At 35.7% G+C, this 15,400-nt stretch overlaps 1 protein-coding gene across 5 annotated transcripts in view; it reads right to left on the bottom strand.

Moving 5' to 3' along the window:
• Nucleotides 1-12,624: 12,624 nt before the first annotated feature.
• The window catches only part of LOC150109825 (uncharacterized), a 441,768-nt gene continuing 438,992 nt past the window's right edge, over nucleotides 12,625-15,400 (bottom strand). For all 5 annotated transcript variants that reach the window (XM_090414208.1, XM_090414244.1, XM_090414315.1 and 2 more), the window contains one exon: nucleotides 12,625-13,449. In XM_090414208.1, the coding sequence (XP_090270334.1) occupies nucleotides 13,259-13,449 (191 nt within the window). In that variant the 3' untranslated portion in view covers nucleotides 12,625-13,258. The remainder of the gene's footprint in view (nucleotides 13,450-15,400) is intronic.

Below are 15,400 nucleotides of genomic sequence, written 5' to 3'. Positions count from 1 at the left end.
TGCTCGCTCACTTACATACGTTTCCATGACAACAAAACAAAATATAATAAAATTGAGCTATTACATAACGTTAAACTTTACAAACAGGAATAAGAAGGATCATAGGATTGATTCATTCAATTCAATACCCTTGGAGGGTAATGGATGGCAATGCTGTAGCCAATGAAGTTCTGACTGAGGCTCGGCTATTGCTGTTACCCTCCTGCCATGATCAGAGCTTTAATTGCTCAATAACACCTTATCCTACACTGTCCTCTACATATAACGGGGAATATGAAAAGCATTCTTGCTTCGCCCCTTTAAGCCAGTCCTTATAAGGACTACAAAAAGGAATAAATAGAGAATATTTACATTTCAAATAATGCGCAGTTAAATTATCAATTACAAGTTCTTATAATACATAGTAATAATTAAAATAGCTTAATAATATTTAATACAGTCTTATCACTATTAATACATATATCTTTGATTAAATAATTAAATATTAGACAAAATTAAAGTAGTTATATGAATATTAAAATGTAAAATAAGTTGTTTACATTAAATAATATTTACAAGTCTAGCCTTTGTGATGGAAGATCATGTTGGATTCTGAAGCAAATAATAATTACTCTAATCTCTACATAATCAGAATCCAACATAAGTAATGATATATTAGATTACGACCCGTTTCATGGAATATCAGAAGTTTGTTAAAACCTCCATACTATGGAAATAACAATGCTAAGGTGGACAATTGGAGTCCCCAGGCGATTAGCGAAGACATTCACCCTTGTTCCCCCACTGTGGTGTCGAAACAAGTTCAAAAACTTGTTTAGGGCCGACAACTACATCTCGGAGAATATCATCTAGTCAAGAAACCTACATGCCAACTAACCTTCACTGGACGGATCAAAATGCATAGCAATTGAAGCCTTGGAATAATATATTACCAAAACTTTCATGTAATGTCAGAAGCTTGTCAGACCCTCGATATCATGGAAATAAGAATGCTGAGATGGACACAGCATCACCATGCGATCAGACGAAGAGAGTCCCCCTTTTCCTCCAGGTTGGGGGTTTAGCTTGGGGTTGAAAACCCCATCTCAGAGAAGGTCATCTAGTCACGAAACATGTACCAAATAATCTTTACTGGACGGATTTAAATGTATAGCAATACAAGCCTTTGAATAATAGTTTATGAGCAGTTACATGGAATATCAGAAGCTTGTCAGAACCTCCATATCATAGAAATATATACCAAAGCAAGCCTTGGAATAATAGCTTATGAATAGGTTCATGGAATACCAGAAGCTTGTAGAACGTTCATACCATGGAAATAAGAATGCTGAAATTGATTCTCGGCGTCATTAGGAGATCAGACGAAGAGCGTCACCTTGGATCTCCTGGGGTTGTTCCATGGCTTCGATTGCTATTACATTTAATCTGTTAAGTGAAGATTATTTGCCACACGTTTTGTAACTAGATGATTTTTTACGAGATGGGATTTTCAGCCCGTCACAAAACGTGTGGCAAATAATCTTCATTAACGGCTTAAATGTAATAGCAATCGAAGCCATGGAATAACAGATTATCTGCAGTTTCATGGAATATCAGAAGCTCCAACTCTTTGCAAGAGTTGGAGCATTTCAAGAGATCATAAATGAATGAAATATTTTTTTGTGATAAGAAGATCCCGCTATACTAAAATAAAAGATCAATAGCACAATCATTAGAACAGTAGCCACGTTCAGAACAGAATGTTGGCTAACAACAAAGAAATAAGAGGAAATCCTTCATACAGTGGAAATGAGAATGCTGAGATGTACCCTTTTCATCATGAAGCGATCAGACAAAGAGAGTAAACCTGGTCCTCCAGGCTGGGGGGGGGGGGTTGAGCCTGGGGAAGAAAACTCCATTCTTCTTACCATTGAAATAATACTGAGGTGAACCCTTGATGTCAGCAGGCCATCAGATGAAGAGAGTCACCCTGGTACTCCACGGGGTGTGGGGTGGGTGAAACATTTAAAAAAAAGAGCTTTGGTCTGACAACGCCATCTCAGAAAATGTAATCTATTCACGATATGCCAAATAATCTTCACTGGACGGATTTAAATGTATAGCAATCCAAGCCTTTGACTAGTAGATTACGAACAGTTTTGGAATATCAGAATCTTGTCAGAACCTCCATACCATGGAAATAAGAATGCTGAGATGGACACTGGGCATCACCAGATGATCAGACAAAGAGATTCACCCTGGTCCTCCATAGCGGGGGCTGAAATATGTTATAAAACTAGCTTGGTTCCAACAACCATATCTTCCCTGTATGTAGAACAATCTAAGCTTTTGAATAATATATTACAAACAGTTTCATGGAATGTCAAATGCGTGACAGAACTTCAATTACATTTAAATGAGAATGCTGAGATGGACACTCGGCGTCAAAAGGCAATCAGACGAAGAGAGTTATCCTAGTCTTGCAAGGTGGGGGGCTGAAACATGTAAAAATCTATCGTGAGGTCAACAACCCCACCTCAGAAAACATCATCTAGTCATGAAACATGTGCCAAATAATCTTCACTGGACGGACATAAATTTATATCAACCATAGTCTTGGAACAATAGCTTATGAATAGTTTTATGGAATGTTAGAAGCTTGTACATAGTTTGAGCATTTCAAGAAACCCTACATGAATTAAATATTCCTTTGAGATAAGAAAATCCGGCTATACCTAAAATCAAAGCTCTATAGAACAGTCATTAGGCCAGGAGTCACGTACGGAGCAGAATGCTGAGTAACAACAAAGAAACAAGAGGAAATCCTCCATACAGTGGAAATGAGAATGCTGAGATGGACACGGTTTCACCAGGCACGACCGAATACCGAACACCGACATACGTAAAATGCTCGGCATCACCCTCCAATAATAAAGAAAATGCAAGAGGCATTCGTAAGATTGTACGGCCACGTGCTTTGCAGCAATGAAGGCTCTGTGGCAAAATGGGCCACAAAGCTTAATTTCGACGGCCAGCGACCAAGTAGTCGACCATAGACAGGTTTGCTTGATTGCCTAACTACAGACATGTGCACAGCAAATGCCAACAGTAGAAATGCCCAAGACCGTGCAAGATAGAGGAAGCAGTGCACACGAGCGCACCTAGCCTTAAATCTGGAGAAACGCTGGGAAGGAGATACATGAATTGAATAGATGTAAAATTGATATAGCAGCAATTCAAGAGACTCGATGGACAGGGGAAGGAAATTTGAAAAAAAAGTTAGTCTTTTGCTACTTTATGGTGGAAACAACTCTGATAAACATGAATTCGGAACAGGTATCATCATTAGGAAAAAAATGTGGCAATTTCTGTCTGAATTTGAAGCCTATAATGAAAAATAAGCAAGCTAAGACTATAAGTTAAATAATTTAGAATATCCGTTGCTTCAGAGGAGCTGAGTATGATAGCAACCATCTTCTAATCGGTGTCTTACTTAAAATTAAAATAAACAGTACATATTTTCAGTACATGCAAATCATCTGAGATGCAATTGAATAATATACAACCGGAGGAGAGTGAAAATATTGTAAACACCTGGAATCATATCAAAGATAGCATAAAAGTAGCAACAGAAAACCAAATTGAGCACATGCAAAAATGGTTTAATGAAGAATGTGAATGGGCAGTAAAGAAAAAGAAAAAAAATAGAAGCACGAGGCTTAATAAGCCAGCTGATATTCATGCTACTCTGAATATGATAACAACAGAAAAAAATTCTCGAAATAAAGCACAGTGCAAAGTTTGACGAATGAGAAGGAGAATAGGATTCTCGAGAATAGATAAAGGAACAAAACCCTGTGGGATCCTAGTATGGATTGCAAAATTAGACGATAAGGAACCATCTAGCATCGCCATTAATGAGCATCCAGTTAGGAAGTAGACAATCCATTTGCAGAAGTTAGGGAAAAGGCCGAATGATGTGAGCTTATTTAATAGGCCTTTTTCACAGACCCTGTCAAAAACTTTGGTAACATTAAAGTCAGGTCACTTGTGACTCACCAGACTTTTCGATAGCACTTGTCCAAAGATAAGCAGACCCACTGTTGATCGATAGTGGCAGAATTCATACTGATGAGCGCTTATGATTTGGTGGCCTTCGAGATAGTGTACGTGGTGAATTTTGGGGGCACCCCATTTGGAGAGAACTGATGTGAAGATTGGGAATGGGTAATTTGCATAAACTACTTTCCAAACTGTGAGATAGATACTGCTGGAATAATAGAACATAAAAAATGCAACTTAAAACAGGAGTCAGTTCTGGAGGTCAAACCTTCAGAACAATTTGAAAATTGTACCAAGACAAGAAGAATGACTAGAAATCTAATGGAAAAATTCCATCAAAGCCATCATGTATACAGCAATTAATCTTTTGGCTGATGAATCTGAGGAATAAAGCAAGAAGACTTTCACTGAGTTTAAAGGAAGTCTTTTAATTTAAACAAATATCTCTAGGGCCATAGAATGGATTCTTTATCTTCAGAACTGAAAGAACAGATTGACTTCGTTGTTGAGTAGATGGAATTATCTACATGTACGTCAGGGAACTAGGTCGCGATCCTAATGAAACAAATGTCATAAACAGTTCACGCAACACACTAATGAAGGTTGCAGCTTTCGATAACAAAAAGATACAACAGGTGGCGCCACTAGTTTCTTTTATTTTCAAAAAGGTCGGTTTCTTTTTGGACAGAGGGTGTGCATTTGTAATAAATCAACCTTGAATGCACACAAAATTTAATAAAAGTTGCAATATAGGATGTACACGACGGATATCATTGAATTCAATTTCTTTCTTTTACTTGTGTGTATCCTATATTGGCCGAGAACAGCATTAAATAAAATTCAGTATTTAGAAATAAAATAATAATAATAAATTTATATTGTCAAGTACCTGTCGTTACTCCAAGAAATGCAGTCGCCAGCCACATAGAAGGCATGAAATAAATAATGAAATTCTTTTGGTGGTGAACAATTACTACTGGCTTAATCATTTTAATGCATTTTAGCGTCTTTTAACGTAGGTAACTTTATAAAGTCTACAGGCAAAGCTACGTTGCTCACTTATCTCGTATCGGCTGACGCATCAAAAAAAAAAAAAAATCAGCTGACGCTTATTTGTTCCCGTATAGGAAGTAGGCGGGGCCGTTTACCCTATCTAACTTTTTTTTGGAGACTGAGTGGGCAGTACAATCTCCACTGGTAGCCAATCAGAGAGAGAGCTGGCCCAAGGCTATCACTGATTCATCGGTACGCAGTGAAGAAGGCGGCAAGCTAGTGCCGCCATCTCGTGGTCCCTAACCCTAACACAATATTTTTAATGTCTGAAAATAATGTGGGTTCAACGGTCGATTTTCTTGAGTTTACAGGACGAAAAACCCGAGTTTCCGGGAGAAAAAATCCGCTAGCCCATGCCGGAGATCGATTAACTCGGGAACTGGTCGAAAAAAGGCTTAGAAAAATTTCCTCTAGTCAGCAACTAGATTTGAACCACCAAATCCTTTTTTTTGTGCGGTCAAGCGCTGTAGAGTGCAAACGCCACTTCTACTGAGCTACACAGGCTCCTCGGCTGACGCAAAGAACACAAATTACATGCACACATTCGGATTATGGGATTTATGTCTGAATAGAATATAATATCAAACATTTTTAAATTATTTAAAAATTAATTCTTTTAAACTCTTTTAAAAAATTTAATAGTATTAAATAATCTATAGTTTTTTAATTTTTAATAATTTTTTTTTAATTTCTGAAAAAATTTCTAGCACCTCCCCTTAAAAATAAAAAACTATTCCCTCTTATCCTTTCCCCACCCTCCATAAAATGAAAAATTCCATCAAAGAAATCCTGTGTGACCCTTTCAGAAGTTTGTAAGTCTCAATCATATCACCCTCTTTCTCCTGTTTGCTAGTGTCTACACTCTACAAATTCTCAATCAGTCTCCGTAATCAATATTCTACAATCCTGATACCATTTTAACACTCTCCTCGCCATTGTTTTTATCTGAATCACAACGGATTTAGATCATTCTGCAAGTACTACATATCAGCAGCATTCCTGATTACCGTACCTATATTTGCATCATCAACAAATAACTGTATGTCACATGTCAAATCTTTCTCAACGCCATCCTCTTAACCACGTTAATATTTTATAATCCAAATCCATATTCTCCAATTTATGCAACAGTCTTCCATGCTGCATTCCATCAAAAGCCTTAGCAAAATCGAAAAGTATCATGGTGGATCCATTCCCCCTTGTTAAGTTCAATGGTAACATTATTACAGAAGGTGGGCAAACTGACTTAAATTAAAAAGTCAAAAAATTCCCTTTTAATTACTAAATTTTAGTACTAAATGCTATTCCTGCAGCCGCTTAAATCTAGAAATAATATATTGGTTCCTTTGCATAAGGCTTTGATTAGGCCACATATGGATTATTGTTCACAGAATTGGTCAAATGGTTTTCGAAAAGATGAAGGTGTGTTGCAAAAAGTTCAGAGACGATTGACTAAGGTGGTTTCTGGTCTCTGGACCAGAAATTATTGTGGGATATCTCTGAAAAATACCCAAAACCTTCTTCTGAGTTTCTTTAGCTGCTGTGCAATCGTCATTCTGTCATAGATTAGGGAATTACAGCTCTGGCAGCTTGTGTAATACACTGTTACACCATTCATCGTATCACTGATTGTCAGAATCAAATTCTGCTAATGATGAAAAGGTGAGAAAATTAGCTAAGTAGGCCAATTTTTTTTTCATTACGTAGCAAAAGAAAGAATGATTATCGAAAGATAACTTTACTCAGTGGTAGGAAAGTGAAGGAAGCGGAAAAAATAGTTCAGTTATTAATGACCCCTCTGCAAGGGTATATCGTCCAGTTGGTGACTATGCAGTTACTGAAGTGATACAGAACTGAGATTGAGGGTTCTGTAGATACTTATGTATGGAAAACATCAAAATGAATACCACAGTGGGCCTGTGTAAAAATAATCGTAATTTAAAATTATGAATATTTTTACAAATTGTCTATGTTAGTATATTATTAGTTTTGGTTTCATGACACATACACGGCACTTACGATGTGCACGTTATCGATATTATTATTAATTTGACGGACCTGCGTTTCACTCAGAATTTCTCCATGAGTGTGCTGGTCACAAAGATGCCTCCAACAATCTTGATATTGAGCCTCTCTCTTCCATGTTATACACATAGATTTCACTAGTGGATCTTCCCAACTTGTAGGTGGTCTTCCTGCTTTTCTTTTTAATCTTGGTTGGCAGTTGAGTATTCTATATGTCCATCTGTTATCCCTCAGTCTGACTATATATGACCTGCCCATCTCATCTTGCTTTTATATACTGCGGTTACATCTTTTATGCCTGATCTCTTTCTTAGTTCCGTGTTTCTGACATGCTCCATTTTGCTGATGTTACAAATCCTGCGTTCTATTGCACGCTGAGTCTCTCTCCTTCTTTTCTTGTCGTGTTCCATGTTACTGATACACATGTGAGTGATGGAAGAATGTCACTATTAAATAGTTTTGCCTCCGCAGAGATGTTAAGATTTGGATCAGTAAGTTTTTCTTTTAGTTTGTTGAATGATAGCCATGCAGCTTTCTTTATTTTTTGCTAGTTCTTCAGAAAAATCATTATTCATTTTTGTTTGTTTGTCCTAAGTAATTGTAGGAGTCAACTTGTTCTACAGGGATGTTATCAATACATAGGTGATTGTCACTAGTGTAGATGTTTCTGATCCATTTTGTTTTTTCTAGATTCATTTCTAAGCCTATCTTACTGCTGTATACGTTTTCACTCATTTTTTCTAGGTCTTTTGGGTTGTGGGATATCTACTAGATCATCGGCAAACATCAGGATTTGTAGTTTTTCACCATCTATGCTTATTCTTCCGTTTAGGTCTGTTTTTTTTTTTTTTTTTTTTTTTTTTTCAGGATGTATTCTAAAGTGCTAGTAAATAGATTTGGGGAGATCGCATCGCCTTGGCGGACTCCTCTCTTTATATCTATATTTATGGGTTAATCAAATAGGGTTATTTGTGTGGTCTGATTTTTGTTAAATTCTTTTATCATGTGGATATAAGTAGGATCCACATTTATTTCCAGTAAGGCACTGATGACTGCATTGTGTTCTATGGTATCAAATGCTTTTTTAAAATCAATAAAGAGGAAACAGGGGCATTCGGTATTCTCTGCATTGTTCTGTTAGTTGTGAAATGACTTGTATATGACCTATTGTGGAGAAGCCTCTTCTGAATCCTGCCTGTTCTCTACTGGAGTTGTCAATCAGTGTGATTTGGATTCTGTTCATGATTTTATATATGTGAGAGAGTAGACAGATCGGACGATAGTTTTTTTTATGTATTCCTTGTTCCCTTTTTTTTTTTTTGAATAGAAGTATGGTTTTTGAGGTCTTCCATTCCTCTGGAATCTTTCTTTGAAGTACCACGTGAATCTGGCAGCCAAGGCTTTGAAAATAATCGGTCTACCTTGTTGAACATCTTCAGCCTTAACATGATCAAGTCCTAGGGCTTTACCTTTACTCATTTTCTTAAGGGCATGTTCTATTTCTTCCGGAAGTACATCTGGTATATTGCTTGGTTTTGGACTGATAGGTTCTGAAACTTGACATTTAATTGCATAGAGAGATCATTATAAAAATTCTGCACAATTTCTTCTATTAGTATGTTTTTCTCCATTTGCAGATGGAATTGACTGTTTAAAATGTAAGTCTTTTTCTATTTTTTTCAGGCTGGTTTTTGCCTACACTGCTTCTCTTAGTTTTTGTATCCTGAAAGCTTTGTAATCTTCTGGAATTCTTTTCCTTAGTAACTTGCAGATAATTTTGTATTCTAGAAAATTTTCTTGTTTTTTCTTTTTTCAGTAGTTCTATAGTTCGAGGTGAGTCGTTCTCTTTTTTTTTTTTCCCCCACAGGAATTTGATTTTTTCTTGCACTCGCTGAATTTATTAATAAAGTCAATATAGTCATATTATTATCAAAAGGAAATGTAAAGCACTCGAGAAATTGATGTACTTACTGGATTCTGATATTTGTTACTTTCAATCCTTGTTATTGTAATTCAAAATTATCAAGTGTTGTGTTTTGAAAAGACATTCTCATTACGCTAACGGAGACAACGTGTCAGCCTTTATATGCGCAACTTCTCGCTTGCCATTTACATGGACTATATGATCGCCGAGGAGTTTCATAGGCGATTGACAGCTGAGAGTTCGGTATCGAGAAAAACAAGAGAGTGATCTAATGGAAGTTTAAGAACGCTGTCGGAAAAAATTTGTTCTTAAGAAGTTTATAAGTTTTATGTGACGGTCGAAAGAATATTAATAGACGATTCCGAAAAGGAATAGTAGAACTGTGAGTCTTTAAACTGCAGGAGTTGGGACTGTCAACAAATATTTAGTAAATAAAAGATATTACAGTCGATGTTCTAATTGAATGTTCGAGGAAACGTTGATTGAAAATTTCATGTCTTAAGGACGCGGATCTATTTGATATTTCTACTAGAAAAGGCGACGGAATTAGTCCAACTTAGATATGTTGTTTATGAAGTAGTAGAAGAAACTTTTTCTTCTTCTGGTACATTAAATCATGCGTCAAATAGAACTGCAATAGGTAAGTATTTATACTTCAGTGAGGAATAATATTGTATATTACATAAGAGTGATAAGAAAGAATCCCATGGAAACGTTAATATTTTCGGAAAAGGCTTTAAAAAAAAAAAAAAAAACTGACTATGAACATTTTTGTTATTGTGAAACAAGTGTTAACTCTGGTAGACGTGATTACGTATATGCTAAACAATCCAGTAGTAAAGTCAGAGAATGGGTGATTTTAATATTTTTGGATTAAAAAAAAATCTCTAAAGCGTAAATTTATTTTCGAAGGCGTTGGATCCAGTATTTTATAGTTGTGTAATTTTATTTAAAGTGTATATATTGTTTTAGTTTCATTAAATGTATTTTTTTTTTTTGTATTTGGTCTTGACTCAGTAATTTTCCGGATTCTAAAAGAAACAGTTAAAAGTCATTGCACCAATCGGAATTGAATCTTTGTAATCATAAACAGTCGGAGTATAAGAACAAAATATTTACAGAGATTAATCTGTAAACAGCTTGTGCTACAAGAATGTGAGAGTGAACTGGCAGCACCTTGGACAAAGTTGTTTAACCTAAGGCTCAGCTCTGGAAAGATTCTATCTTGGAACTATCTTTCCCTTTTTCCACTCCAGGGGAGTGGAAAGAGGGTAAGGCAGCTCAAAGACAGAAGTAGCAAATTACAAACTAATTACTGGAATAGTGGTTAAAGTATTGGAAAAGTTGGCTAAAAGTAAAAGTTAGGCCCTGCCTCAGTAATTTATTCACATTTCTTAATAAGATGACAATGGCACTGGACAAAGGAAATGGTTACATGAACGTACTGCTGTACTTTGCAAAGGCATTTGACAGAATACATGAAAAATTATTACATAAGATGGAGAAAATGGGAATGGATATGAGAATAGTGGTATGGACAGGGGTGGGGGCTGATAATCTGAACATGATGCATGGTGGAGTAGAATCAAGGCAAATGAGGATAACTAATGAAGTGCCCCACAGCTATGTATACTAGGATCACTACTTTTTGATCTAGACATTAATGATGTAGCAGAAGATTGGAGGGGGGGGGGCAATATGTTGGTTGGTTGCTAATGATATGCAAAACTTGGGAGGATAACAGTTGATAAATGTGATATAGATATCTTGCAGGATGACTTAAATAAATTGGCAGCGTGGGCAAAGGACAATCGTTGTTAACAATGTTAACATTATTAACATTTAATAATGTTAACAATTTAACATTATTAAATGTAAGGTAATGCACTTTGGGATGAAAGGGTACATACACCACTGAAAATCAGAATAAGAAGCAGATACTAGATTACAGGAGATTGATGAGACTAGGGATCTGATTCCCAAATTTAGAGGATATATTGTAGGAGTTGGCAAAATTGCTCAGAGGATTACATGGATGTTGAACAACACACTGACAAGTAAAGATAAGGAAGTTATTATCCCTCTTTATAACCCTATGATTTAGCCACTTCTTGACTACTGTACACAGATTTTGTTACATGCATTCCTAGGGGATAGGAGGTGGTGGAGAAATGAGCAACTAAGCTTATGACAGGTCTGTGGAATGTTCAGGACAGATTGAAGGTGTGTGGGTTGCAGAGTTTAGCTGGCAGACAGAGGGGACAGGATATAATAGAAACTTATAAGATTGACACAAGAAATTTTTCAATACATGAAGAGTAGGGGGAAAACAAAGGATCATACTTAGAAGTTGTCTAAGAGTGTGGTTAGTAAAGGTGTGCAGACTAGGTTTGGGATCCACTTTGCTTGGAGAGTAGTGACCAAGTAATAGGTATTTTGTTATTGGACAGTGCGGGTCTTCCACAATGAGTCTTTTGACTTCATGGAGCACACTCATTATCTCCTGAACGGAACTTCTTTACAGAATTTGGAGATCCTGAAGAAGAAGGGTAACATTTTTTTAAAAGTTGTTCTCCTGTTAAATGTGTATTAAGAAAAGTGATGCACTGATTGCAGCTTCTAACGTTTTCTGCTTCTTATTCTGATTTTCAGTGGTGTTTCTATGATTTTATATGATTGACAAAATAAAAGGATAAAGAGGTATTCACTCTTAAGAGGAGTTTAGTTTGATGATAGAACTACCTTACAGGCTATACAAGCACCATAGAAAGCATTGGGCCCTGTCTCTTCCCCCTCCACCAACCATCGAGGAAGGATACTTAATGGAACACCCTTGACCCTGCAGGAAAGCCCAGATTGATCCTGGTTGGGCCACCCAGGACTGCCTGACTTGCAGAAGCTAAAGTAGAGTGTGAGACTAGCAGGATCATTCTTTCCTTGTCATGGCAAACACATTGGCAAGGCATTTTATTCCAGTGATGGCAGTTTAGAAGACAGGATAGTAAAAAAAGACTAAGGAGAAGGAAGGTAGTCAAAACAAGAAAATAGCTATATATAAGACAGTGTTCAAACCAATTTTAACTTATGGATCTGAGACCACAGATATGAGAATTCTGATAAAGATTAGGGAGTGAACAGATGGAATCAATGAGCAGTATCTTATTAAAAATAAGGATGAAGAACTTGACATTGTTAGCATTCAAGAATGTATTAACAGAGCTAATGTCAGGTGGTATGGTCATTTAAACAGAATGGGAGAGGGAAAGGAACGCTTGAAATATAAGTAGAATCTTATATTTCTACTTATATCAGATCTTATATTTCTACTTAGAAAGTAGAAATATAAGATCTGATAATACTGGAGTCTTGACAGATAATAGAGTAATTTGGAAGAATATTGTTGATAGTAAGTTAGTAATAACGTAGCTTTGTTTGTTTGTGTGGTAGTATCATATCGGATACACCCCATGAGGGCATATATCAGGAATAGGGTGATGACACTTTTAAAAAAATTTAAATGTTACACAAGCTTATGACAGCATTTTTTAAATGCTGATAAGGATAAATTAAAGCACCACACATAACACTGAAAAGTTTTATTGTAAGTTGACAAAAAATGTCAAAATGTTTACACATACTACAGAAATGACAGTCAAGACAGGCATGCTATTGAAGTATAGCATTCATAGGTTGCAAGTTGTTTCTTCTTTCATCTTGAGGTGCTCATGTCTACAAAACTTGGCAAAGTTTTATGAACATAACTTTGTGCAAACGCAGCTGATTTAAAAAATCCTGGCTGGCAAACTTTCATTAGGCTCTGAACAAATCATATAGGAGTTAAAAAAATATTAAAAAGTACTTTACATGTTTTCAGTTTTCTTCTGACCTAACCAGTTCCTTCAGTTTTCTTTCTAGGATATATAGCAGGTCACATCAGAGCATTCTGTATCACAAATAATCGAAGATTTATACCTCAACAAACAGAACAGCTGAAACAACTTCAGAAAAACTTTACACTGTAGATCTGTTAACAAATACAAACATCAACCAATTTGTATCTAGACCATTCTTTATGTTGCTATCTCCTCATTAATACCAGCATTATTCTCCTTTGCTGGACACACAATAAAGGCTACCAAGTTTTATTTCAGGAAAAAAAAAAAAAAATTCTGTGTACTGTACATTTTTTTTTTTTTTAAATAATTTTTTTCACTTTCAACTAAATTTTGCCCTTTTCCTTGCAATAGCATCTTCTACTGCTTTCAGTTGTTTGAGCAACTCTTCCCTGCGTGAACTGGTTGATCTTTTGGTTGCCACTTTTGCAGTTGAAGTAGGTGATGCTGGTCTTTTACTGGATACTGTAGTACTTCCAGTTGCAGGTCTAGTAATACTCCTTGGAGGTTCATCTAAAATATAAAATACAGAAGATTACAAATTATCAGTGTATTAAAAAAATACTCACTTCCAAAATTCTTAATCTTTTGTAGTCAGAACTATCATAAAAAAAGCATATGCACAGGAGTTTTATTTTATAATTCTTTTAACATTCCTGTTGCACTTATATTATAAAATTATTATTTTTTTTTTCCTGTTTCCAAAAAATTACTCTTCCAAGTATAAATATACAAAACAGAATACAAAGCCTACTGCAGACAAGCAAAAGATAAGAAAGAGATCGTAATCATTTCTCTATATAACTTCTCAATCAATATATTTTTCTAATGAAGGATTAGCTTTTAAGACCTTCCTCTCAGCATATTTCATCCAAATCACAAAACCAACTATTCTACATCAAATATAAAACCTTTCTGATCCCAAATTCTGGTCATTACATTACCTACCATAAAATGCCCTGTCCCCTTTCTCCCCACATATCCATGAAGATGCAGTATACTTCCATTTCACATGTTTGGTTTCTAGCATGTAATTCAAAAGAGATAGCCTTCCTCATGGGTAGCAATGCAAAAATGCAGAAGAATATGGCATTTATTGAGAACCATTCTTTACCATAAGGCACATACTCAAGCAGAGACCTTGTGCTCATTGTATGTTACTAATTTCAAAGATATTTTCACAGACATCATGATTCTGATGAAATCAAGCTATATGCCATAACAATTTAATATCATGTTCCATGAGATTTAGGATGATTGTCTCAACTTCAGAAATCATGAATGTTTGTAATAAATAGCACTGTTTAAGTACATGATTTTTTATGTCAAACATACATGCAAGAGATCAGAAAAACATTAATTAGGACAAGAAATTAGAGAAAAAGAAGAAATCCTTACTGATGCAAGGACAGCAATGATCATATTGCAGCACTTTTGTAACCTTGGGTAATAAAGTATAAATAGCTGAATAATTAAATATCATATTATGTACAAGAAAATAAATGAAAAAAAGAAAAAAAAAAAAGAAAGAGCAATGCCATATTTACATATAAATTGTATTTATGAATCAAATGTGTTTGTATAACTTCATAAAAAGAAGTTCTGCCTGGCATATGGCTCGGTCAAATTAGTAAAAACCGCATTCCTCTCTCAAGTGAAGCACTGGTACTCCACCAGAACTTGGGAAATGGCTGTAGTTCTCATCAAAGGAAACAACCAGATGTTCATCTTTCAGGAGTGCATCTCTTATAGATATTTCTAGATAGGCCAAATGATCCAATGTCAATTTGCAGCATGCTGGAGGAACAATCACTGTTTTCTACATACCATGGGAGACTGGCATTAACCATTTTTTCCTCCAATATCTTACAAAGACAGCTGGTAAGAGTGACAGATCAGTAAGTTTTGCTTGTATTGGATCTTTTCCTGGTTTTGGAAGGGCAATAACAATGGAAACTCCTGCTCCTCAGTAAGTATTCTGTTGTATGATAAGAGACGGAGATCCACAGAAGATGTCAGAAAATGGTATAATGGATGTTGTTAGGTCCTATGGCACAGCATGTGAGAGGCAATATCTCTCTTTTCACTCTTTAATGACTGACTGTAGAGCTTGTGTTTCTCTTGCTATTCTTACAATATCAAAAATTCAGGAGCATATGAAGCTGTTGCAAAGATTCTTTTCACATTAACTGGCTGCAACTGTTTTAGGTTCAGCAACTACAGAGGATGATGAATGGTATGTTCTTCCAGATTTTATCCAATAAAAATTTCATGGTTGCATGATTGACAGATGATGTAAACTGAAGGCAAAAAAAAGTGTTTCTGACCCTGACATCTAATGTAACCTGTTTTTTTCTGAACATATTTAAAAGTTATGAGATATAATATAGTACGGTATCTTCAAAATTTATCCCATGCTCTTGATCTTTTTTTGCTTCATGGCACTCAGGGTTCCATTATGACA

Source organism: Typopeltis vanoorti, chromosome 1, assembly GCF_054136105.1.
Source record: "Typopeltis vanoorti isolate ZY-2024b chromosome 1, IOZ_Tvanoo_1.0, whole genome shotgun sequence".
Taxonomy (NCBI): domain Eukaryota; kingdom Metazoa; phylum Arthropoda; class Arachnida; order Uropygi; family Thelyphonidae; genus Typopeltis; species Typopeltis vanoorti.
The sequence above is the reverse complement of the archived record's forward strand: the minus strand, read 5'-3'. Positions and strand labels throughout refer to the sequence as shown.